General features: G+C 36.3%; 2 protein-coding genes across 4 annotated transcripts; one reads left to right on the forward strand and one right to left on the reverse strand.

The window, feature by feature from the left end:
- chmp5b (charged multivesicular body protein 5b) lies at positions 1-12,451 on the forward strand. Its single transcript, XM_079374138.1, has 8 exons — positions 1-311; positions 829-933; positions 5,067-5,113; positions 9,057-9,150; positions 9,281-9,352; positions 9,459-9,567; positions 9,737-9,852; positions 11,583-12,451. Exons 1-8 carry the CDS (start codon positions 243-245, stop codon positions 11,631-11,633), a joined length of 663 nt encoding a protein of 220 aa, XP_079230264.1. The 5' UTR covers positions 1-242; the 3' UTR covers positions 11,634-12,451.
- On the reverse strand, positions 11,316-24,885 carry fastkd3 (FAST kinase domains 3). 3 transcript variants are annotated; one of them, XM_079374113.1, is made up of 8 exons: positions 24,798-24,859; positions 24,540-24,557; positions 17,432-18,881; positions 16,894-16,982; positions 13,418-13,592; positions 13,222-13,291; positions 13,005-13,119; positions 11,892-12,148 (listed from the first exon to the last, which is right to left on the reverse strand). In XM_079374113.1, exons 3-8 carry the CDS (start codon positions 18,870-18,872, stop codon positions 12,050-12,052), a joined length of 1,989 nt encoding a protein of 662 aa, XP_079230239.1. In that variant the 5' UTR covers positions 18,873-18,881; positions 24,540-24,557; positions 24,798-24,859; the 3' UTR covers positions 11,892-12,049. The 3 variants fall into 3 exon arrangements, with proteins under 3 accessions (XP_079230238.1, XP_079230239.1, XP_079230237.1); XM_079374112.1 differs by lacking the exon at positions 24,540-24,557 and having other exon boundaries at positions 11,316-12,148; positions 24,798-24,885; XM_079374111.1 differs by lacking the exons at positions 11,892-12,148; positions 24,798-24,859 and having other exon boundaries at positions 12,475-13,119; positions 24,540-24,624.
- Between the last annotated feature and the right edge of the window lie 916 nt (positions 24,886-25,801).

Below are 25,801 nucleotides of genomic sequence, written 5' to 3' on the forward strand. Positions count from 1 at the left end.
AAAAGAAAAATATTCATAAAAGTTTCGAAGCTGCGTGAAGCAGTGTTTCAAACAGTACTAGGAAGGTGACACGTTGCTTGCATTCCTGGCTTTTGCCTGTGGGGATACCCCTTGTACGTCATGACGTCATTACTTCCGGATTCTTTTTCTAGGCTGTGTTTTGTTGTCGGGCGGAGGTTGAGATACTGTTTTATTCCATTATTTTTTTATTATTTAACCTGTTTATTTACAGTAGTGTCGGCATGAATCGTATCTTCGGACGAGGAAAACCCAAAGGACCGCCACCAAACCTGACGGACTGTATATCGGGCGTATGTGTTTGTTTCTATGTAACTTTGGAGAATGTGAAACAAAAGCTGAGATCTGAAATGGCTTCAGCGTTGCTTAAATCTCTCACGGAATTATGTTTCTTCATATTATCGGTCTAAAGATGTTTCATGTTGTTTGTTATGAGTGGTTGAAATATGTTCTGCTGTGTAGTAAAGCAGACTCTGTCTATGTAGATAAACATTACATTATACATTTATTTAGTTGATTTTAGTGTTGTTCTCTTGGTTTGCTTATGTTAAAGAAGTGGCACGGTTGCTATTTTTGAATTTGTACACAAAATTTGTTCTTAAAGTTGTGTATGACAAAAAGTTTGTGTTGAGGTGGTGTGAATTTGAACCAGTCCTGCTGGTTTTCAGTGACTTATCACTGGGTGTCATTTTTTTCCGCATTTACAATGACAGCTTCTCATTTCCTAAATAAATTAAGCATGTGCATGGATGAATATATGTTGTTTCCTATAGGCTATATAATATATTTCTTTCCCTTTATGAATTCCAGGTTGACTCCCGAGCAGAGTCTGTCGATAAGAAGATAGCCAGACTTGATGCCGAACTGATGAAATACAAAGATCAAATGAAGAAAATGAGGGATGGTCCATCAAAGGTAAAATTTGGCTCAGACTTTACCTGGGTGTAATTATGTGTTTCTGTTTGAACATTAAAGGAATCGCTCACCACAACATTTTAATTCTGTTACATTTACTTGCATTTCTGTTTCTTTTAATTGTATCCATAACATTTTCATCATTCCATGAAAAACAAAAGGTAATGTTAGGCAGAATACCTTAACTGCTTTTTACCATACAGTGTAATTTGATTGAGATTTATGCTGCAAAAAGAAAAGAAAGGAAAAATTATATAAGTAGTCCATAAAACTTGTGCGCTATAGATCACGTCTTTTGATTCCATATGATTTTGTAACTATATGAGCTGATTATATATATATATATATATATATATATATATATATATATATATATATTACTGATTTAAAAATAAATAATTAGTAACGTAATATTACATTACACAAATTAGATAATATAATCAGATTACTTTTAGATTACTTTTGAGCTATCTTGTTTTTCACATTGATTTAAATAGGATAATCTTTCACCGTATTGATATAAAAATACAAAGAGTAAGAAAATATATTCAGTTTGTTGTTATTAACAACATGTAGTGCATTACATATTATATTACGTCAAGGTTTCCCAAACTGAGTTTGTGAAGGAACTGCAGGGGGTTTATGAGTTTACTGAAAAGCTAATAATTAAATCATTAAAAAATGCTGAATTAAAACAAATCATTTTAAAATTAATCAAAACACTTACTGAAAAAATGAAATATTTTATTTATTAGAAATTAAATATTTTGTTTAACTGCATGTTATGTGACCATAACCAACGTCAGAGAACCATGAACATGCAAATGTGATACTTCATCATTAAAATCTTTATTTTAAAATCTCAAGGGTACTTCAAATAAAAATATATTAGGTGAAAGAGGATCAGATTACAAAAAAAATTGTGTAACCAACTGAGTGATAATAAAAATTAATGTGTTCATCAGTAGTTGATGCAATATTGAAACGCTTCTTAAACCTGAAATGATTACTGTAAATCCAGTGGTCAAATGCTGAGTAGCCACCTCACTAATCTATGTGTAAGACTTTCTGAGTGTATATGAGCAGTAGGTCAATTTAGAAAGGACAATTTAAAAGATGAAAAAGAGGAAATGGGGAAAATCAATAAATTCTGAATAAGTTATTGCTGTTGTGTAAATAATATGTAATCATGTAAATGTAGTCTGATTATGAGTATTTTAAAATGTAATTTACTCTAATTACAAGTACTTAATTTTTGGATTACGTAAATCTGATTATGTAATCCAGATTACATGTAATCAGTTACCACCCAGCTCTGGCTATGTGTGATGACCAAAGAAAGAAATTTAAGATGATATATGTTGAAAATAATTCCCCATATACAGTTGGGCAAAAAAGTATTTAGTCAGCCACCAATTGTGCAAGTTCTCCCACTTAAAAAGATGAGAGAGGCCTGTAATTTTCATCATAGGTACACTTCAACTACGAGAGACAGAATGGGGGGAAAGAATCCAGGAAATCACATTGTAGGATTTTTAATGAATTAATTGGTAAATTCCTCAGTAAAATAAGTATTTGGTCACCTACAAACAAGCAAGATTTCTGGCTCTCACAGACCTGTAACTTCTTCTGGCTCCTCTGTCCTCCACTCTTTACCTGTATTAATGGCACCTGTTTGAACTTGTTATCAGTATAAAAGACACCTGTCCACAACCTCAAACAGTCACACTCCAAACTCCACTATGGCCAAGACCAAAGAGCTGTCAAAGGACACCAGAAACAAAATTGTAGACCTGCGCCAGGCTGGGAAGACTGAATCTGCAATAGGCAAGCAGCTTGGTGTGAAGAAATCAACTGTGGGAGCAATTATTAGAAAATGGAAGACATACAAGACCACTGATAATCTCCATCGATCTGGGGCTCCATGCAAGATCTCACCCCGTGGGGTCAAAATGATCACAAGAACGGTGAGCAAAAATCCCAGAACCACACGGGGGGACCTAGTGAATGACCTGCAGAGAGCTGGGACCAAAGTAACAAAGGCTACCATCAGTAACACACTACGCCGCCAGGGACTCAAACCCTGCAGTGCCAGACGTGTCCCCCTGCTTAAGCCAGTACATGTCCGGGCCCGTCTGAAGTTTGCTAGAGAGCATTTGGATGATCCAGAAGAGGATTGGGAGAATGTCATATGGTCAGATGAAACCAAAATATAACTTTTTGGTAAAAACTCAACTTGTCGTGTTTGGAGGAGAAACAATGCTGAGTTGCATCCAAAGAACACCATACCTACTGTGAAGCATGGGGGTGGAAACATCATTCTTTGGGGCTGTTTTTCTGCAAAGGGACCAGGACGACTGATCCATGTAAAGGAAAGAATGAATGGGGCCATGTATCGTGAGATTTTGAGTGAAAACCTCCTTCCATCAGCAAGGGCATTGAAGATGAAACGTGGCTGGGTCTTTCAGCATGACAATGATCCCAAACACACCGCCCGGGCAACGTAAGAAGCATTTCAAGGTCCTGGAGTGGCCTAGCCAGTCTCCAGATCTCAACCCCATAGAAAATCTTTGGAGGGAGTTGAAAGTCCGTGTTGCCCAGCGACAGCCCCAAAACATCACTGCTCTAGAGGAGAAATGCATGGAGGAATGGGCCAAAATACCAGCAACAGTGTGTGAAAACCTTGTGAAGACTTACAGAAAACGTTTGACCTCTGTCATTGCCAACAAAGGGTGTATAACAAAGTATTGATTAATTTTTGTTATTGACCAAATACTTATTTTCCACCATAATTTGCAAATAAATTCTTTAAAAATCAGACAATGTGATGTCCTGGATTCTTTCCCCCCATTCTGTCTCTCATAGTTGAAGTGTACCTATGATGAAAATTACAGGCCTCTCTCATCTTTTTAAGTGGGAGAACTTGCACAATTGGTGGCTGACTAAATACTTTTTTGGCCAACTGTAGCTCTCAAATTCAATTTATACTTTATATTCAAACCTGGTGTGTCACAGTTGGTAGAAAAAACAGTGTTGGTGTTGTTTGACATTAAACCTGGCATGACATTCTTAAACCCTATTCGCACGGGATTAGTATTACCTGGTGACCTCCAGTCATTTGTAATAATTGCGGAGGTTGTCTGTGATTTTAATCCCGTGCGAATCGGCCATGTCTGTAATTTGTAAAGTAAAAAATCCCCCGCAAAAGACCTACCATATTTCGCCGAACACCGAGGTCCTGTGATAATATTAGTCCCGTGCGAATCGACATCTCTGTGATTTGGCCAGCATTTGGCGGGTCGTATATAATTTTTCAAGGTTTTTGTTTCCTGTGCACCTTTTTATCCATCTTTCGCAAAGAATGGCGCTGCGTTGGAGTGTTTGACAGTATTTTGGGTGCTGTCATATCGCTACACCATACAATTTGCAGAAAGAGAAAGCTGAAAAGGTTTAATGCGTTACAAATAAATCAAGCATAAAGCTTGAGATATTACTTTAACCTGGTGAAATGTAAGTGACACGGGGCACAAAACTATATTCGTTTCTTTTCTTTTTTTATCCATCTGGACCATAGAACGGGATCTCAAAGTCTTGACATCCGGGTATCCGGAGATAAATCAGTAATTTTGAGTAAAATCACAGGCTTCGCTTACCCCGTGCGAATGCACCACACGAAATTCAGATGTGTGTGTGTGTGTGTGTGTGTGTGTGGGGGGGGTAATTTCAAAATCACACATGGTCCCCAGATAATACTAATCCTGTGCGAATAGGGCTTTATATGCTAGGTTTGAATATCTCCAAATGTGAATGAGATTTAAGATTTTTTTTGTCCTTCATACAAAACTCTTTTATAGGTTCAGAAGACACAAGCCGGAGCTACTGCTCTCAGTTTTCTGTTGCTTGATTTTTGGTTACTCTAAATAAATTTAGGTTTCTTTTGATTTTTTTTTTTTGTTTAATTTGGTTAGCTATTTCTTTCTTTCTTTTTATTTTTTAAGTCGTTCAACATTATAGCCATATATCTGGTGTCTGACAGAGCACACCAGAGTGCAAAGCGTATGAAGATCTGACCTAACAATGCAAACAGGACACTGGGAAAATTGTAGTCATTTTTTTTTCTGCTTCTATTCTAGAACATGGTGAAACAGAAAGCTATGAGAGTCCTCAAACAGAAGAAAATGTAAGTGCCCTTATTTGTAGTCATTCTTAATGTTTATGCATAAAATCTACACTGTAAATTAAAGCTTTCACCTTGGTGTACTCTGGGGGTGCTGGTGTGTTTTGAGCATCCCTAGCCTCTCAACAATAATTTCTGTTTCATGGCAAAATATCAAAAATTCACTGATGCCAGGGGAATGCCATTCTATTTTGCTAGTTTAGATGTTTCTAGCAAGTTTTAGCATGCATTTAGCATATTTTATCACATAGCTGGGTATTACTAACATGCTTTATGCTTAGCCAAGTGTTACTAGCATGGTTGTGCATGTTTATGGCATGTTGCTGGAATGAAACATTTTTTGGCACATTTAGGGCCCAAGCACTGAGAGTACCCTGTTGTTCTCTTAAGGATTGTTTCTTTAATTTTTTTATTTCCTAATGATTATTAAAGGGTCCAAAGACTTCAAGTTCTGAAACCCTATTATTGTGTTTGCACCGACTTTCTTTTGTCCTAAAAGTGTATGGGCAACAGAGTAAATTGTAGAGACCCCAAGCTTGGCAAGATTTTCTTAAACTTGAAACACTAATCTGGCACACAGAACATTCTTTTGTTCTTCTGAATCCTTGAGTTAGGCCCTTCAAATTATAAAATTCTTCTGCCATTTAAAATTTTCTTATTCCACCTTTACTAACTCCTCCTAGGTTGGTTCAATCTACATCAAATTTTGCAAACACCAGCTAGGGACTGAATTTATTCACACTTGTGCTCCTGAAGATACATACTAGTTTTTAACTTAATGAAGCATATACAGTGGTGTGAAAAAGTGTTGGCCCCCTTCCTGATTTTTAATTTTTTTGCATGTTTGTCACACTTTAATGTTTCAGACCATCAAACAAATTTAAATATTAATCAACGATAACACAAGCAAACACAACATGCAGTTTTTAAATTAAGTTTTTTTTTTTTTTTATGAAGGCAAAACTAAATCCAAACCCACATGGCCCTGTGTGAAAGTGTCTGCCCCCCCGTTAAAACAACTGTGGTTCATCACACCTGAGTTCAGTTTCTCTAGCCACACCCAGGCCTGATTACTGCCACACCTGTTCACAATCAAGAAATCACTTAAATAGGACCTGCCTGACAAAGTGAAGTAGACTAAAAGATCCTCAAAAGCTACACATCATGTTGAGATCCAAAGAAATTCAGGAACAAATGAGAAAGAAAGTAATTGAGATGTATCAGTCTGGAAAAGGTTATAAAGCCATTTCTAAAGCTTTGGGACTCCAGCGAACCACAGTGAGAGCCATTCACAAATGGTGAAAACATGGAACAGTGTTGAACCTTCCCAGGAGTGGCCAGCCAACCAAAATTACCCCAAGAGCGCAGCGATGACTCATCCAAGAGGTCACAAAAGACCCCACAACAACATCTAAAGAACTGCAGGCCTCACTTGCCTCAGTTAAGGTCAGTGTTCATGACTCCACCATAAGAAAGAGACTGGGCAAAAATGGCCTGCATGGCAGAGTTCCAAGACGAAAACCACTGCTGAGCAAAAAGAACATAAAGGCTCGTCTCAGTTTTGCCAGAAAACATCTTGAAGATCCCCAAGACTTTTGGGAAAATACTCTGTCGACTGACAAGTCAAAAGTTGAACTTTTTGGAAGGTGTGTGTCGTAAAAGTAACACAGCATTTCAGAAAAAGAACATCATACCAACAGTAAAATATGGTGGTGGTAGTGTGATGGTCTGGGGCTGTTTTGCTGCTTCAGGACCTGGAAGACTTGCTGTGATAAATGGAACCATGAATTCAGCTGTCTACCAAAAAATCCTGAAGGACAATGTCCGGCCATCTGTTCGTGACCTCAAGCTGAAGCGAACTTGGGTTCTGCAGCAGGACAATGATCCAAAACACACCAGCAAATCCACCTCTGAATGGCTGAAGAAAAACAAAATGAAGACTTTGTAGTGGCCTAGTCAAAGTCCTGACCTGAATCCTATTGAGATGCTGTGGCATGACCTTAAAAAGGCAGTTCATGCTCAAACCCGCCAATGTGGCTGAATTACAACAATTCTGCCGAGATGAGTGAGCCAAAATTCCTCCACAGCGCTGTAACAGACTCATTGCAAGTTATCACAAACGCTTGATTGCAGTTGTTGCTGCTAAGGGTGGCCCCAACCAGTTATTAGGTTTAGGGGGCAAGCACTTTTTCACACAGGGCCATGTGGGTTTGGATTTGGTTTCCCCTTCATAATAAAAAAACTTCATTCAAAAACTGCATGTTGTGTTTACTTGTGTTATCTTTGATTAATATTTAAATTTGTTTGATGATCTGAAACATTAAAGTGTGACAAACATGCAAAAAAAAAAAAAAAAAAAAAAATCAGGAAGGGGGCCAACACTTTTTCACACCACTATAGTTGTGAACTTATAGTGGGTTTATTAATTGTAGCACATCTTATTGGTAGAATTTTACAAAACTGTGTTGTCAGAATGTCCTGTTGTCCATGTCTGTCAAGTTTTGTTAAGCTTGGTCATTGTTTTCAGCATATTTAAGTCAGCTCATAAAAAAATTAGCATTGCGTGGCCATTTAATTTACGGAGTGTCTATTTACACTAAGTGCAAATAGCCCATCTTGTTGGCAAAGGCTATTTACACTAACTCCGCCCACTAACGTGTGATTGCGTTAGTCAACATTAAGAAAAGAAGCTAGTTCAACATCAGTTTCAGTGGCGTAGATGGTAAGGCGCATGCTTTTTGACGCGCACGACCCGAGTTCGAGCCCACCTTTTGCCAAACATTTTTTTCTCCCTTTTCAAATCTCATATCGCATCAGAAAGGCATTTATGTTCAATTAAAATGAAGGAAATAATCAAAAAGTTGAAAATAAAGTATCGGGTAGGTGTAGGGAGGGCTTTATTGTCTCAATAAGGTGGCATCCATTTAATAAATTTGAATTAAAATTATAATTTACACTCAGTATGTTATTATTGCGTACTGTTTTATAATGTACTACAATACTGAGGTGCAGATAATTGCCACTATTTGCAATAAGTAGTATAAATAGCAGAAAATCTTGCTATTTTAACAGTGTAAATAGAATCTATAGCTATTTGCACTTAGTGTAAATGGCATCTCGTTAAAAAATACTGCTATTTACACTGAGTGTAAATAGCATCTATTGCTATTTGCACTTAGTGTAAATTGCACCTCACTAAAAAAATATGCTATTTGCACTTGGTGTAAATAGAATCCATCGCTATTTGCACTTAGTGTAAATAGCATCTAATTGCTATTTACACCGAGTGTAAATAGCATCTATTGCTATTTGCACTGTGTAAATAGCTGCTGCCTTTAATTTATATCCCAACTTCTCCACAATACTTTGTCAAATTAAGTTTAAAAGTTTTTAAGCTTCTGTCATGAGTGTCTAGGGATGTTGTATGCTAAGTTTCATGCAAATCAGACAAACAGCCTTGGAGGGTTTTCCTTTATTTTTATTGTAGCATTTATGGTTCAAGAGTTATGATCCAAACACAAATTGCCTTATTATATATAACTGTTGTATATTCATTTGCTATTTGTTTTGTGGCACTGCTAATACATTAAACTCTTGTATGCTGTGTTTTTCTTTTGCAAGTAACTTTGGTTAAAAGAGTTAGCCAAATGAAAAAATTCAAATGTACGTAAATGTGTTTACCACAGGGGTGTCTAGTCCTGCTCCTGGAGGGCCACTATCCTGCAGAGTGTAGCTACAACCCCAATTAAACTTCCAGGCAGGTGTTGAGGCAAATTGGAGCTAAACTGCAGGACAGTGGCCCTTCAGGACTGAGTTTTGACACCCCAGGTTTACTAAGTGCTCCACACACAAAAAAACAATTGGTCTATATCATAATGCAGTTTCCTCAACTATGTTGATGCAATAAACCTATTCAAGGCATTGAGGGATATTGTTATATCTCCAGGTATGAAGGGCAGAGAGATCAGTTGATGCAGCAGTCATTTAACATGGAACAAGCAAACTACACCATCCAGACATTAAAAGACACCAAGACCACTGTAAGAACACAGTCATAAGAAAAAAAAGAAACTGTGATTTATTCTATATTTCCCTTCATGTGTTTTTTTTCTCCGCAATATGTAGCAATCATACTTGTTTTCTGTGTGTATGTTAATGTTTTTAACATAGGTGGAGGCAATGAAAATTGGTGCCAAAGAAATGAAAAAAGCATACAAGAATGTTAAAATTGATCAGATTGAGGTAAGATTCCTTTAATTTCTTTTACTTGGTGTAAAATACTAAATTTTCTGAACTGATTAAAAAATTAATGCGAGTATAAGAAAAAGTTGTGCTGTTCATGCTGCAGGATCTGCAAGATCAGTTGGAGGACATGATGGAAGACGCTAATGAAGTGCAAGAAGCTCTTAGCCGCAGCTATGGGACACCAGACATTGATGAAGATGACCTGGAAGCAGGTTAGTTAGAACAGGTGTTAAGGTAGTTTGTTTTATTTTGTGCATTTAGCATTTTTTTTTTGATTAGTAATTAGTTTTGATCTATTACTTATAAATGTGTGTATTTACTTTGTTACTATAAAAAAATAATGTTGGTTTTTCATGCATGATTATTTGTTTGTACCATAAGAGCTGGATGCACTTGGTGACGAACTCCTTTTGGACGATGACAATTCCTATCTGGATGAGGCTTCTTCTGCTCCAGCTATACCCGAAGGAGTACCAGGAGACAGAACCACGAATCGGGTAAACACAACCATTAATAAAAAAAAAAACATTTATAATCTGAAATGTACTGCGACTTATGTTCCAAAGCAACCTGTATTATGCTGTTAACGGCAAGCACGGAAAGCAAACAAATATGCATTCACATATACCATATTTCTAGAGATGTTGTCAAAAGTACTGGTACTTCAGTATCAAGTCAATACTTGAATTTTAAAAATCGTAAAAATACTTTAATAGCTATGAATGGGCCAAAAAAAAAAAAAAGTGAAAATAAGTCTTGAGCATTAAGGCCCGGTTTTCACAAACCGTTAGGTTAAGCCAGGACAAGGCCTTAGTTAAATTAAGATTTAAGCAACTTTTACAAAAATGCATCTTGACAGAACAATGACACTGACATATTTTAAGATGTCAGAGCAAGATATTTTCAGTTGAGACAGCTCAAACATGCATTTTAGTCTGGGACTAGCTTAAGCCTTGTCTGTGAAACGGGGGTATGTCTAGCAGTGTAAGTGCAGTAGACCTGCCATTTGTTCTGTCACTTGTAAAGTTTTTTTTTTTTTTTTTCCATTTTATTATTTACGTTATTTTATTATCTTTTTAATGCAATGGTAATTTAACAATTAAATTAGGCTACATGCTCATGTTTTAAAGTATTTTTTATAACTACTAATACAATTAATGAACTAATTTCACTTTTTTTTAATTTAAAAAAATAATAAAATAGTTCATGGTATTACATTGAGATGAAAAATGTGCATTAAGCCATATGTTGACTTTGTATTCTCTTTTGTGAGCTGCTCACAAATTGCTGGTCTATGCGCTCATAGAAACATTTGCTTAATATCAGTGAAAAATAAAGTGCTTGCAGGATTCCTAAAGAAAACTAAACCATTGTAAAACAATCAAATAAATACAGATGTTAAACTTTATCAGAACTTTTCAACTTAGATTTCACAGGTTTTTCAGTTTGTATTTATGTTCCGCGTGGAATCGCCGAGACCGCAACGCGAGCACCGCCCCAACTGCACAAAACTGGAGTGCCCTGATGCTAGTATTACCTGCCACGGTTTAAGTTCAGAGATGAAGACTAGCGGTCGGGATATTAACTCAAAACGAAACAACTGCCATGAATCTTGTATGATGTTTTTTTTTTTTTTTTTTTTAAATATCGATATTCCGTTTTGGACAATCGATACAGTATCGCCAAATAAAATATCGCGATACTCACGTGTATCGATATTTTCTTACACCCCTACTAATTAACATACAATAAGACCTCCTCATGTTCTGCCCTCCCACCTTTCTAGCATTACATGCTCATTTTTTCTGACAGTTTCAAATCTGAGGTTCAGATCGGGGGTTTCATGACCCTTTAATAGAATGCTTAGTAAATGTAAAGTTAACAAGCCAACACAATGTGCTGGACTTTTCATTTCAGTAATAAATTGTATAGTTGACAAATACACTCACAGATCGTTCGTCAATTTCATGAATCAAAATTTAATTATAATGCCAAAGTGCCACTTTATTGCATAAGAGACCGCATGCTCTATACTGATTAAGATTAGAGCAGATTATTGAAAAATGTCTGTATCGTGGTATATTCAGTATTAATGACATCGCATGTACATATTTCATACCGAGCACTGCATTTTTAGTTACATGTTCTTTGCGTTGTGGAATAACATCCACTGTTACAGAAAAAGAATTTTGCAAACTGATATGAGAATTCTGCTTTTTGTAAACAGGATGGAGTACTGGTGGATGAGTTTGGCCTTCCTCAGATTCCAGCTACATAATGGAACAAAATGACAATATATCCTAAACCCTCAAGAGTTGGACAAATATCTACAAACATGAACACTGGGACAGACCTTCAATGTCAAGATTATCTTTTTTAAAATCCGTCTTGATCTACTTCAGATTATAATCTTTTGCTTCATACGAAATGTCCATGATGTCTTTCAACATTAATCATTGGGTTTAGAGTTTTTGTTGGTTGGTTTGTTTTTGACTCTGTAGATATGACTTATTTTCTGAAGGATGTGCACCAGTAGGTGGTTTACTTTGTACTGAAATACACTTTATTGAAAGCATAAATAAATATAATTTACATACAATATCACATTTCTGTAAACAAACAAAAACCAAAAACTTCTGTAAACATAATAAAGCCAATGAATTGTAGTTCAATGTCCATTTGGTAATCCAGAAATCACCAGCTGAGTCTGTAGCTGTGAGGAAAGATCTTCTTGTGCAGATATTCCACAACCTCTTTTTTATCCTTGAGCTTCTCAAATTCATAGTATGAAATCTAGAGACAGAGTAAAACTAAGGCCATTATGGAGTATTGTCAAACATTGTAAACATTGCCATGCATACAAGACTGGGGTTTAACCCAAAAAACAAGAATTAATTGTACTTATTTGCTCACCCTCATGTTGATAAAAATTCAGTGGTTTAAATGTAAGTCTTCTGGAGTTTTATGGATAACGTTTACACTACCTCTGTCCTTTTCAGAGCTTGAAATGTTTTGTAGTTTGTGGATTGAAACAATAACAATACTTTAAATACAGTTGTCATCTTACGTTACACCTTGCAAAATCTGCAGAATGTTAATAAAAAAAAATTAAAAAAAAATGATAGGGATCCTAAAAAGATTTTCCTCTAGGTCTTGAACATTCTTTGGTTTCTTTTGCATATTTCAACCCTATTAAACAGTGACTTTATTTTCACACAGAGGACAACTGATGTTCAATGAGGGTGATGATTGGGGTAAATTGTCCTCATTTTGTCTTCTGGGAACCATAAATGACACAGTTTCTGAAGAAAAAATTGACAATCCCCAGCTTTTAATGCATTTTTATGAACCCTCTTCTATTTTGCTACAATTATTATAGTTTCGCTGATTCTGGAAGGTGCATGTAAAATTATGACCACATCTCTAATTTTATTTCCACTGTGGAACACACAAAAAGGATAGCATTTTGAACGACATTAGGGTAAATTACAAATTGTATTTTGGGGGAACTATTCTTTTAAATGAACATTTTAGTTTGATCTATGAAACATGCAAATACACTTAGAAACGCATAGAAGAAAAGTTTTAGTAAAAGAAAAGTCGGTAAAGTCGGTAAATAAAAAGGCAAGGGAAATGAAGTTTGTTTTACCTGAACAACTTCATATCCCAGAATCCTCAGGTGACGCTGCTTGATGGCTTCCTTGCCTAGTAGTTTCTCTGCATTTGCTGCAAAGCGCTTTGACCCATCAATACAAAGAGCAATTCTGATAATAAACAAATTAATATCAATATCACAATATGCATGCATTCTCAGACAACTAATCATCAGTTCCTACTTTATTTGCAAACTGCAGGAAATGCCTTACCTTTTATGTACTTCATCTGAATGTGAAGCAGGCAAGACGTACCCTTCTTCATCTAGCTTTATCTCAATGTCTGCATATATAAATACGAGAAAATAGTGGCATATACAGCCACAGAGATATAACAATCATAGAAGGTTTGGTGTAAGAAATTGACAGCTATGCAATTTTAGGACCAAAGTGGATGCATAATATGTACCTAGCGTATAACAATATGGTGTAAGTACTCTGGAAGCAAAATAAGATTGAGCTCCCAGCAGATCCACTAGGGCGGACTTCACAGCATTGTGGAAATGAGGTTCCACCGGAGTCTCCAAAGACTGTCCAGAGGCCAAAAATGACTTTACTTGAAACTTCGGTGAAAGTCGTGGTCCCTTCATTTAAGTGTAAGAAATTTGAAAATGAGCATGGTTATGAATAAGCAAACAACATTAGTATATAATTCTTTTAAATTGTTTTCCTTTTTGGGAGCCTAAAAAGCTGGGTATACTTTTACATTTTATGCATTTCGCTCTGTCTCATGCACAGCTGTATCCATGCAGCTTGTCGACCACAGAACGAGTTCCGACACATGCTTAGTACCACCTAGTTACCTCTTCTGTATCAACATTGACCTTGCATGTATGCTCAATGCAGGGTAGTAACTGATGACATGTAATCTGTATTATGTAATCAGACCCCCCCCCCCCCCAAAAAAAAATATGTAATTAAAGTATATTACATTTTAAAATGCTCATAATCAGATTAGTTTATTTTTTATGGATTACATATTTACACAATAACACAATGCGAATTATTCACAATTTATTCATTCTTTTTTTTTTCTCTCTTTTACATTTTCCTTCTAAAAATCCTACTGTCTCTCATAGCATGTAGCTTTGACTATATTCACAATATAGAATGGCCATGTAAATAAATGTGTAAACCATGCTTCTAAATATGGGAGGGGGGCTCTCACGCAATTTTACCATGTATGAAACAAATTATGCAAGTTAAAGGGATAGTTCACCCAAAAATCTAAATTCTGTTAATTACTCACCCTCATGTCATTCCAAACCCATAAGACCTACGTTCATATTCGTTTCTGTGCCTTGACCGTGGTAGTTCCCTTGCTCAGATTTCATCAAAAATATCTTAATTTGTGTTCCTAAGTTGAACAAAGGTCTTATGAGTTTGGAACGACATGAGGATGAGTGATTATCAGCAAAACCTAAAAACAATTAGTTGAAATATCTCTGAGGAAGATAATATCTCAATAATTTAACAACACATTTGCATGTTTACAGTTCTCTGTTAATTAATGGTCACATTTACTTGGAGGTAAACAAATAAAATATTTATATTTTTAGTGTTAAAGTGTTAAAATATTTATTTTACATTTCTCATGATTTAATTATTAGCTTTTGATCAACTCAAAAACTACTACAATTCTTCTGGTGTAAAAACCCTGGTGTAATGCAATGTTTAATTTTATGATGTTGATATACAAAAAATTATTGTCATTTTCTCTCGTTTTTTTGTTTGTTTTTTACATCAGTGTTGCACAGTATGTTTAATTGTAAGTTTAAAACAAGTTAGATAAAAGTACTCCTAAAATGCGGTACCTAGATTACATTACTAACTACCATTTTCTTCATCCAATCAGTCCCTCAGACAGTATGCAGACCTTTGCAGAACATGAGCTGGACACCAGATAGATGCTGATTTCTGCAACAGATGCTCTTTACTTGCCTCATCAGGATTTCCCAAATGAGGGTTTACAAAAAAAAACAAACAAAAAAATCCTATCCCATTTGAAATAGTAATATAAGCAGCCCTGCACTGTTAATAAAACATATTTAAATTTAAGTGTATCTGCAAGTTATTTAACCATTAACCAACATAAGACAAAACCATGAATGTGTTCATTGCCCCCGCCTCACCCCTGGCTGGAAGGTGATGTACAGTGAGGGAAAAAAAATTATATGATCCCCAGCTGATTTTGTACGTTTGCCCATTGACAAAGAAATGATCAGTCTATAATTTGAATGGTAGGTTTATTTGAACAGTGAGAGACAAAATAACAAAAAAATCCAGAAAAATGCATTTATAAAAAGTTATAAATTGATTTGCATTTTTATGAGTGAAATAAGTATTTGACCCCTTCGCAAAACATGACAGTACTTGGTGGCAAAACCCTTGTTGGCAATCACAGAAGTCAGACATTTCTTGTAGTTGGCCACCAGGTTTGCACACATCTCAGGAGGGATTTTGTCCCACTCCTCTTTGCAGATCCTCTTCAAGTCATTAAGGTTTCGAGGCTGATGTTTGGCAACTCGAACCTTCAGCTCCCTCCAAAGATTTTCTATGGGATTAAGGTCTGGAGACTGGCTAGGCCACTCCAGGACCTTAATGTGCTGCTTCTTGAGCCACTCCTTTGTTGCCTTGGCCATGTGTTTTGGGTCATTGTCATGCTGGAATACCCATCCACGACCCATTTTCAATGCCTTGGCTGCCTTCAATGCCCTGGCCCTGACGGTACATGGCCTCATCCATCGTCCCTTTGTTGTGATGCAGTTGTCCTGTCCCCTTAGCAGAAAAACACCCCCAAAGCATAATGTTTCCACCACCATGTTTGATGGTGGGGATGGTGTTCTTGGGGTCATAGGCAGCATTTCTCCACCTCCAAACACGGCGAGTTGAGTTGATGCCAAAGAGCTGGATTTTGGTCTCATCTGACCACAACACTTTCACCCAGTTCTCCTCTGAATCATTCAGATGTTCATTGGCAAATTTCAGACGGGCCTGTACATGTGCTTTCTTGAGCAGGGGGACCTTTCTTGAGCAGGCTGCAGGATTTCAGTCCTTCACGGCATAGTGTGTTACCAATTGTTTTCTTGGTGACTCAGCTGCCTTGAGATCATTGACAAGATCCTCCCGTGTAGTTCTGGGCTGATTCCTCACCGTTCTTATGATCATTGAAACTCCACGAGGTGAGATCTCGCATGGAGCCCCAGTCCAAGGGAGATTGACAGTTATTTTGCATTTCTTCCACTGGGGAATATTCGCACCAACTGTTGTCAGCTTCTCACCAAGCTGCTTGGCGATGGTCTTGTAGCCCATTCCAGCCTTGTGTAGGTCTACAATCTTGTCCCTGACATCCTTGGACAGCTCTTTGGTTTTGGCCATGGTGGAGAGTTTGGAATCTGATTGATTGATTGCTTCTGTGGACAGGTATCTTTTCTAATCTCAGCTCCTTACCTGTATAAAAGACACCTAGGAGCCAGAAATCTTGCTGATTGATAGGGGATCAAATACTTATTTCACTCATTAAATTGCAAATCAATTTATAACTTTTTTGAAATGCGTTTTTCTGGATATTTTTGTTGTTATTCTGTCTCTCGCTGTTAAAATAAACCTACCATTAAAATTATAGACATAATTTTTTTGCCAGTGGGCAAACGTACAAAATCAGCAGGGGATCAAATATTTTTTTCCCCTCACTGTTATATATAATTATGTCCCCTCTATAATACTGACATGAATGTTACATTTCTTTCAGCCTAACAGCAATTCTGTTTGCTTGGTGTGAAAGAACAATTTGTTTGGAATTTGTTTAATTTTTCACATCACATTTGGTATAAAAGAGCATCAAGTCTTAAGCATAGTTAAAAAAAATAATGAGGTTTCACTCACATCATAAAATGGACACTCGAGCTTTACAGTCATGTAAAGTTGGGTCAGCTGTGCAAGCACTCTGTGATCTATCCCACTGCCCTCCTCCCCTTCAAAAGAGAGATGGAAAATATATTATTTAAAAAGTTCAGTACATTGCATAGAGATGTTAATGATTAAGTGTTAAATAATTTTTAAAGAATTAAATCTATAAACCAATTTCAGCATAAATGTGTTCAGTAGTTATGCAAGTAGAAGGTGAAATCACTGTTTCACAACCAATCTGTATGTTCTATATCATACACTAATTATAGTAATAAATTAAAAATTACATTTAAACAATTAGCTAAATACCAATACTCATGTTTGAGCATATTTAAACAATACGTAGGCCACGTGCATATGAACATGGACAACTCTAAATATCATTATTCCATATTAATGATAATGATTAATTAATCAATTGATATAAATGAATAAAATAAGTGATCAATTAATCATGAATATTCCTGAAAATTTAAGCCAGGTACTGTATAGAAAATGTTTAATTGTTTCTTACCCTGTAGCTGTTGCATGAAGTAAGGGCTGAAGACTTTTGAGACAAAGTTAAGTGGGTATCTCTGTAGAAGTGTACAGGCATACAGTAGGTCTAGCAGGGCTCTGGGCTGAAATTGGGAAAACCGGGCATGCAAAACAGACTCCACCTTTCGGAACAATCTACCAGCATCAGGTGGCAAGTATCCCAAAACTCCCAGTGCAGTTATCTGTTGTGACACCTGCCACGTTGAGTACTCCTCTGCACGATACACAAAACTCTCAGCCACCGTGTTAAAAACAGGTGGTGAAAGAATGCGCCATCGCCGGAAAAACTGCATCACCTTGGTTACAGTTTCTGCATGAGCAGTAAAGGCCACCTTGGGCACATGGCGCTCAAGAGCTTCCACAAGAAAGTGGTCACTGTGTCCATAGTGCATAAGTGCTGACAACACCACAATCAGTTCTGGATCTGCAAAGTTTTGTACATGATGGACAGCTTGCTTGCAAAGTGCAATTACAAGTGGTAATGCTTCCTCATGTCTCACTTTGAATAAAGCACCTAGAATTTCGCTAATCGCCCCTGGGCCCATTTGTTGCACTAATTGAAGTGCCTGAGCATTCATTTCATTTAGAAGCTCCAGATAGCATCCATCTTCACCTAAACCTGTTGCTAGCATAGAATAAACAGCAACTAGCTCTGCCGTATTCCATTGCGCTTTATCTTTATTTTGGAGCTGACTCATAGCCTGTTTTATCATTCCACTGTTAGGGCCTTCCAGTGCAAATAAAGCCCTTGATAATCCACATAGCGCTTCAACACTGAGCCGTTCCAAATTCAATCTCCTTTGACTTTCGATCATCAGCCTTAGCACTAGGCGGCTCTGAGGGTCAAGGTAGAGACGTGTACAGCCAAGGAGAGCTCTAACCAATACCTCATCCTGTAATCTGGCTGAATCATGCTCCAGTGTTTGGCAAAGTTTATTAAGGCCCGCATCTGATAGCAGTATCTGTGGTTTCCAAAGACCACATGCGGAATCATGCTCCAAGTCTGCCAGTCGGTGAAGTATAGATGCTGCTGCTGCACCTGAGAGGAGAGGGTAAGATCGCAAGAGACGAAGAACTTGCTGAGATGAATTACAGGAGGTGAGTCGTTTCATAAAGGTGTGGTCCTCATCAGAAGTCAGGTGGTGCAACAGAGACAGACCACTTCCACTGGGGAGGAGCTCCTGGTAAGGGCGAACAGATCCAGCAACAAGGAACATTGGGCCTCGTTCTGTGGTGCATATACGCCTTGGTCTGAGGCTGGAACATGTGGGAAAGCAGACAGTAGAGGTTTGGAGACAAGGAGAAGACAGACGCTTACCAGCACATGCTTTCAGTGATGGAAGGAACTGGTCATCCAAATGGCTCAGGAAATGCAGCCTCAGTGCTAGTGTTCTGGCCATCATAAAAACTGCCACCATATCCTTAATCTACAGTCACAACAAAAGAAAGAACATGTAAATTAATGTTAAACATCATGATCGACTGAATTTGTAATCAGAAATGTTTCTGTTTTAAGGTCAAGTAAGGTTTCTGTTGATGAGCCTCAAATTGATGCTTCCTTGTTTTCTCACTCTGTCCTTCAAGCCTTCGGTATATGTCAAAATTATTAATTATTTCTTAATATTCAAAATGATTATTAATCCCATTATGTGGTTAAATAATTCTTTGAGGACCATTATTAAACAAGCTTTTGTTTTTATTAATTCATTAGAAATATAAAATAAATATTGGTTTGACCATTTTACCTGAAATACAGAATTGATTATTATAATTATTATTTTTTTGTGGCGACTCTTTCCCAAGTTGCACAATGATAAACAGGTAATAACACAAGGAACATTTGTCCTAAGAACTATCCTAACTTGATTGCTTGTACTACATGAAGCAGGATGCAACTAAAGTGTGACATTTTTCTGACATCCCCTTTACAACAAAGAGAACAGCTCTGTGAATCTCACAAAAACACATACATTTTAGGGATGGGTGACATCGTTTCTGATATATGACCAAGTCTGTAGAAACCCATCTAATTTACTCTTTTACTGTTTCTACATAAAATCATCCTACATAATCTAAAGGACATAATGTGAAAATATAACTCTGATTATCTTTAATATTGACTGAACAAGACTATTTCAAAGACAATTTCGGGCTCAAAAAAATGTTTTAGAGAAGTTCCAATGTAAAGACAAGCTAACATTTAAATCTGCAACACATTTGAACCATAATCATCCTAACTATGTGCCACAAACCACATTAAAGCTGAAATTCTCCCATTTTCAGTGATACATGACACATTTATAATGCACAATGTCTAAAAAAGCACAAAAACATTGAAATGAATGGGGGGGGGGGGGGTTCCACAACAGCTTAACTGTAACAACAATTACCAAATCAATTTACTGCAATGATTTTTATAACGTTTTAGTAAAATTTGAACATCAGTATAAAATCTAATTTGTGTCTTTCTGGGCTATTAACACAATAACCCAGAAAGACACAAATTAGATTGAGTATTTGGAGTAAATCTGGGAGGACACAAAAAAATTCAAGCATGAAAATCAGAAATTGAATAATCAAATGTAAAAATAATACATAGTCTGGTATGTATTCATTAAAATTAAACTGATTATTGATAAATCTACAAAAATTGTTCAGTCAAGAGCAGTGAGTAGGTCCCTCTTTTCTTTTATCGTTTAATTAATATTGACACAGATGCCAGCAAATTTATAACGCACAGATCTAAGGGGTTGTAACAATACACTCACTTCATGATGCAATACGATTCACGATTTTGATTCACGATTCGATTTTCTCATGATTTTTTTTTACAAAATGACATTTAAGACAAATTATACAGTATATGAAAAGGTGTCCTTTTATTATTGCTTGGACAAAACGCTGCATGTTTCTTTGTGTATTTTGAAATATAACATAACTAAAATGAAATTTTAAAACAAACCCCAAATCAAATAACACAAATAAAATAAATCTCTCCATATAAAGACTTCAGTTTGGGGAAATATACATAACAAAAAAAAACTACACAGAACAAAAACAGTAGATGGGATGAATGAGACGCAAATTCACTCTCTGACAGCAGGTGGCACTTATGGAACACCAGAAATATAGCATTCTCGCGGTGCATCGTTACATCCAACAGATATAATATAGTTACATCAACACAGATCTATATATTGTTATTATCTGTTTTTACATCAAGCAAGTCCCGTATTTTGTTTCCATTCACGCAAGTGTTTTGCCTCCACAGGCCATACACAGCTTTTTAATTAAAATAGGAGTTCTTTATTTAGCCTACAATAAAAGAGTGCAATATGTATTATAGGCTAGTTTCATTTTTTTTTACATCTAGAAACTCATAAACCCGAAGCATCATGATCAACATCCAAAGACTGAATTATTAATTATTATTTTATAATTATTATAGCAGGCATAAAATGTCCTTAAAATAAGCTGGTTTACCTTGGCAGAATGTTGAGTTACAAAATAATTAAGGTGTTTTTGACATTTCAGTGATGCCACAACAAAATAAAATAAATAAATAAATAATTGGACACCGGCTGAAGTCACAGTTTTCTTGACTTTCCCAGCACTGACCTGATTTGCACTTGTGTGAGGTCTGTTTGCACTTTCTAATGGTAGAAAAGAAGGTTCTGAACTGAATGATATGAAAATCAGCAGGTGTTCCTGCACCGAAAGTAAACCCAGAGATGATTAAAATCAATGTTTATGCAAACAAATTGTCAATAAAATAGTTCTGAGTAAATTTTAGTGTTTATAATGTTATAAATTAAATACTGAGGGCTTCATCTCAAATCCCATGATATAATAATTTACCGCGATAAACACACATAACCTATTTTCATCATATTTATGATTACTTTGACATACTTTATCTAACAATTATGCCACTTTAGCCAAGTTTTTACTGACTGGGTCACATATACAGGTAGAAATTCTCCCCACAATAGTCTAGTTGATGAAGCATTTCTGTGTACAAACCATTTGCAGCTCGTGGAATGCGAAAACAAGTATGGCGGAAGGCTGATGTGAAGCTGAGGAGGAGCTACCTCTACAATCTGGTACTAGTTTGGTAACTGAAAATCAGATGTGGAGCAAACGACCAAAAAAAAAAGCAGCAAGCACTCAAAGATGCTCAAACAGAACTTGGCCTTTCTCTGCACAAACTCGTGACTGAATCATCATGCCTGGGGAGCTTTTTCAAGAAACCAGCTGCTGAGCTGATCAGTCTTTCTGACAGAGAAAAATGAGACAAACTGGTGAGAGCAAGGTGAATTTGCCTAATATCAGTAGTTTAGCAAAAAATGACTTGTGTATCCCTGCCATAAGTACACCCTCAAAGAAGTGTATTCAGTGCTGGTGGAACATATACAAGGTTCTGAAACAAACTATCGTGAATATGTTAGTATTAGTATATGTAGACCAACAATATTAAGATGTGAGCCCTGTTCTCTTTTTGAAAGCCACTTTTTCCTGAATCCCATTCTTACTAGTATGTGTATTATACCTTGCACTACTGAACATTTTTATGTCAGCCTCATATCCACATTTTGTTTACAATTTAAGAGTATATCAGCATTTCATTTTCATTTAATTTCATTTGTTAATTTATCATGTTGTGATTTGCACTATTTTGTAACCTAACTAAAGACAGAGTTGGGACTGTTACTTTATGAGCTTTGTTACTTTATCAGGTTACATTAACATGTTTATTACTTTAACAGTTTTTATTTGCACTCTTAGAATTTTGTAACCTAACTGAAGACATGGTTAGAATTGCTACTTTTGCTGTTTGCACCATGAGAGTATGAATAAATACAGGAACTGTGTTTACATTTCAAACTTATAATTGTAATACATTTCAAAGTAATCATCATCATGCAATATTTTTCAGCACAGTTGCACCATTTCAACATGATCTGCACTTTTACAGAAGAAAAGCAACTTTTCTATTTCTAAAAGGGTCTGGATTTGTACCTTTTTTATTATTTTATGTAATTGGTATTTTAGAAGCCTATTTGATGATGGGTAGGTTATACTTTTAGATCAATGTTTGTGTTTCTGAGGCTCTCAAGACTGCATGCAGCCATCACTTTTAGTCAAAAACAGAGGTGAATGGTCTTAAATAGTCACTGATATCACAATAAACACCAGAAAATATTATGATAAAGTTTTAAGTCCATATCGCCCATCCCTAATTAATATACACATATGCACGTACACTTACTACAGAAGCAGCAGCAGCTCATTCTAAAGTTAAAAAAGTTAAAGTTAAAGTCGTGACGTATTGTCAAGTATGGTGACCCATACTCGAAATTGGTGCTCTGCGTTTAACCCATCCAAGTGCACACACACAGCAGTGAGTAGTGAACAAATCCACACACACACACACACACACACACACACACACCGTGAACACACACCCGGAGCAGTGGGCAGCCATGCTGCAGCGCCCGGGGAGCAATTGGGGGTTCGGTGCCTTGCTCAAGGGCACCTCAGTCGTGGTATTGAGGGTGGAGAGAGCGCTGGACATTCCCTCCCCCCACCTACAATCCCTGCCGGCCGGGGACTCGAACTCGCAACCTTTCGATTACGAGTCCGACTCTCTAACCATTAGGCCACGACTTCTCTAGACTGGTCTAATTTAAATCAGAAAAGTATTACTGATTACTCCATGGCTAACTGCTATTTGGACAAACTAGTCCTTTAACATAACCACTATGTTTCTTATAGACTGGGCCCAGGTTAGTTAGTTATAAATAAATAAAAATTAAGAGAGAGAGGGTTCACACTCTAAGCCAAATATCAAATTCCCTGACTTTCCCTGACTAAAAAGCTGAATTTCCATGACATAATGAACAGAAAAACACTCAGTTTTCCAGGTTTCAGGAGGACAAACTAAAATGTCAGTCAGTGAGTCAGTCTCAGGACACTGAAATATTCATCAAAATTCAGCCGAACCAAATTATAAAAGCACAAAAATAAAATTGTCTAACCTATTGGAATGAAACAACAGAAAAACAAAGTAAACTTGAATGTTATTTGGGATTGCACAACTGCAGAATATCTGAGTACCTCACCAGCTGCCCTAACTACGAAGAAATTAGAAAGAAATTTTATCCCAAATTTGAAACACTTTGCCTTGACTTCAAAATGTTAAACAAGAAAACACAACTTCCATATTTATTAGGAGAAAAACACGTTTATAATAATGTGCTTAAAGTGCTCTATTTTCGCGCACTAATTTTGTACTTATACTAAAAATGATCCTTTAGTACTTCTTAAGATAAACTTAAGAGCATCTAAGTGTACTCAACTGTGCTATTTTGAGACACCGTGAATATGAACTAAAATGCACTTTTAACATACTTTGTATTTAAAACATGTATTTAGCTACCACTTGTAGTACACTTGAGTGTACTAGTGTATGAAAGATGGGTTCAAGTGTACTACAAGTTGTAACTAAATACATTTTTTAAATACAAAAGACAGTATGCTTAAAAGTGCATTTTAGGTCATCTCAAAATAGCACAGTTGAGTACACAGATGCTCTTAAGTTTATCTTAAGAAGTAATAAAGGATAATTTTTAGTATAATAAATACAAAATTAGTGCGCGAAAATAGAGCACTTTAAGCACATTATGCAAGTGCACTTGTTTTTCCCCTTGGTACTAGCAGTAAGATACACTGATGTGTGTCACAAAAAGAGGGAGGAGTCAACAAATCAGTGCTGTGCCCACACACTGAGAATTTGAAATTGTTCATAGAATTCATAGAAGTGATTTGTTCTATTTTGTTTAATTATACATACAAGCATGTATTTATTTATTATCTATAAATACATCTGTTCTAGATTCAATGTAAATGCTTTGGCAATACATTGTAACAATTGTCATACCAATAAAGCACAAATTTAATTGAACTGAGAGAGGGGGGTACCACACTCATTCACGTGGAAGTCAAAAACAGTCTGAAACAGTTCAACTAACGTTACTCTGTAATGCTAGAAACTATGACTAATAATATAAGTAAATAGCGGTTACCTCTGAAGCATGGGTCCACTGCAGATTACACACAAAGAAACAGTTTTAACTACTTATTATAACGACACAGTAAAGACGGGCTCCCTCAAAATAATATATGTAATGTAGCTGACAGAAGCTCGTTAAGTTTCGCGTTTTCTTAAGTAAAAGTTTCAGATATACACTGAAAAATGCAAAACATTTAAAGGGACAGCAGTGAGCTTATACGAGGCATATTACTAGCTATCGTTGCTAACAATTTGCGGTGAGGTAACGTACATTCGACCGTAAGCTCCCCTGCAAAGTTGACTTCACTTTTCCGCCATGCTGTGTTTTTCTTCGTCTTCGTTAGAGATTTGTGTTTAGATGCATCAGGGGCGTATTACTGCCCTCCTCAGTTCATATGATGAACTCCGCTCAACCCCGAAGCTGCACACTCAGACCTGCACTCCCAGAACTATCGTTTTTTCAGACAGTGCCTCCTGCTGTTTGGAAGATTACCTAATCTGAATTCAATTGCTGATAGATTGCAATTTACACAATTTTTCTACTATAAAATAATACGCTATGACTGAATGCATTATTATATAAAATATTACACATAGATTTAATGCATTAAGTCTGGTTTATTTTTATTAATTGTATTTGTAAATAGAAATTGTTCAGTTACTTAAATATTTTCATAGTCATTTATTGTTTTCCTAATTATTAAGGATTTATCACATTCTTTAGTATTGAGTTATGGGATGAACATTAACTCTATATTTACATGCAATAAATTATCATGATAAATTATCAAGTCATCGAGCTGTAAACAATGCAGAGAAAAATGGTGAAAAACATAATTGGGTTAATAATGTATATATTACATATTAAATAACATCAAATAAAATAAAAGCTTTACATTCTTGTTGGGGAGATTTTTCATATCTCGAGCAATTATTCTGTCAAATTCCTAAACTTCACTAAAAGAAAAGATAAATGCTGTTGTAACACAAAAATCCAACAGTTTTTGTACAAACAAAAATTGAAAACATACCTTGAGTAATAAATGGGGCCCTGGAGGAACACCTCTTCAGCCTCCTGCCAAGACAAGCCCTGCAGCTCGCAAAGGCCATGAATGATGGCCTGTACAAATAAACCAATTAATAAAATAAAACATGCACACACTGCAGAACATAAACATGCTCATGTTCAAACATGTTTTGGGCTTACCTCTGGGAGGAGACGTCCACAAATGAACTCCACCTCATCATTGTAGGTCAGCTGCGTTTGGGTTTTAT

This window comes from Barbus barbus (genome assembly GCF_936440315.1).
Source record: "Barbus barbus genome assembly, chromosome: 2".
In the NCBI taxonomy this organism is placed as follows: Eukaryota; Metazoa; Chordata; class Actinopteri; order Cypriniformes; family Cyprinidae; genus Barbus; species Barbus barbus.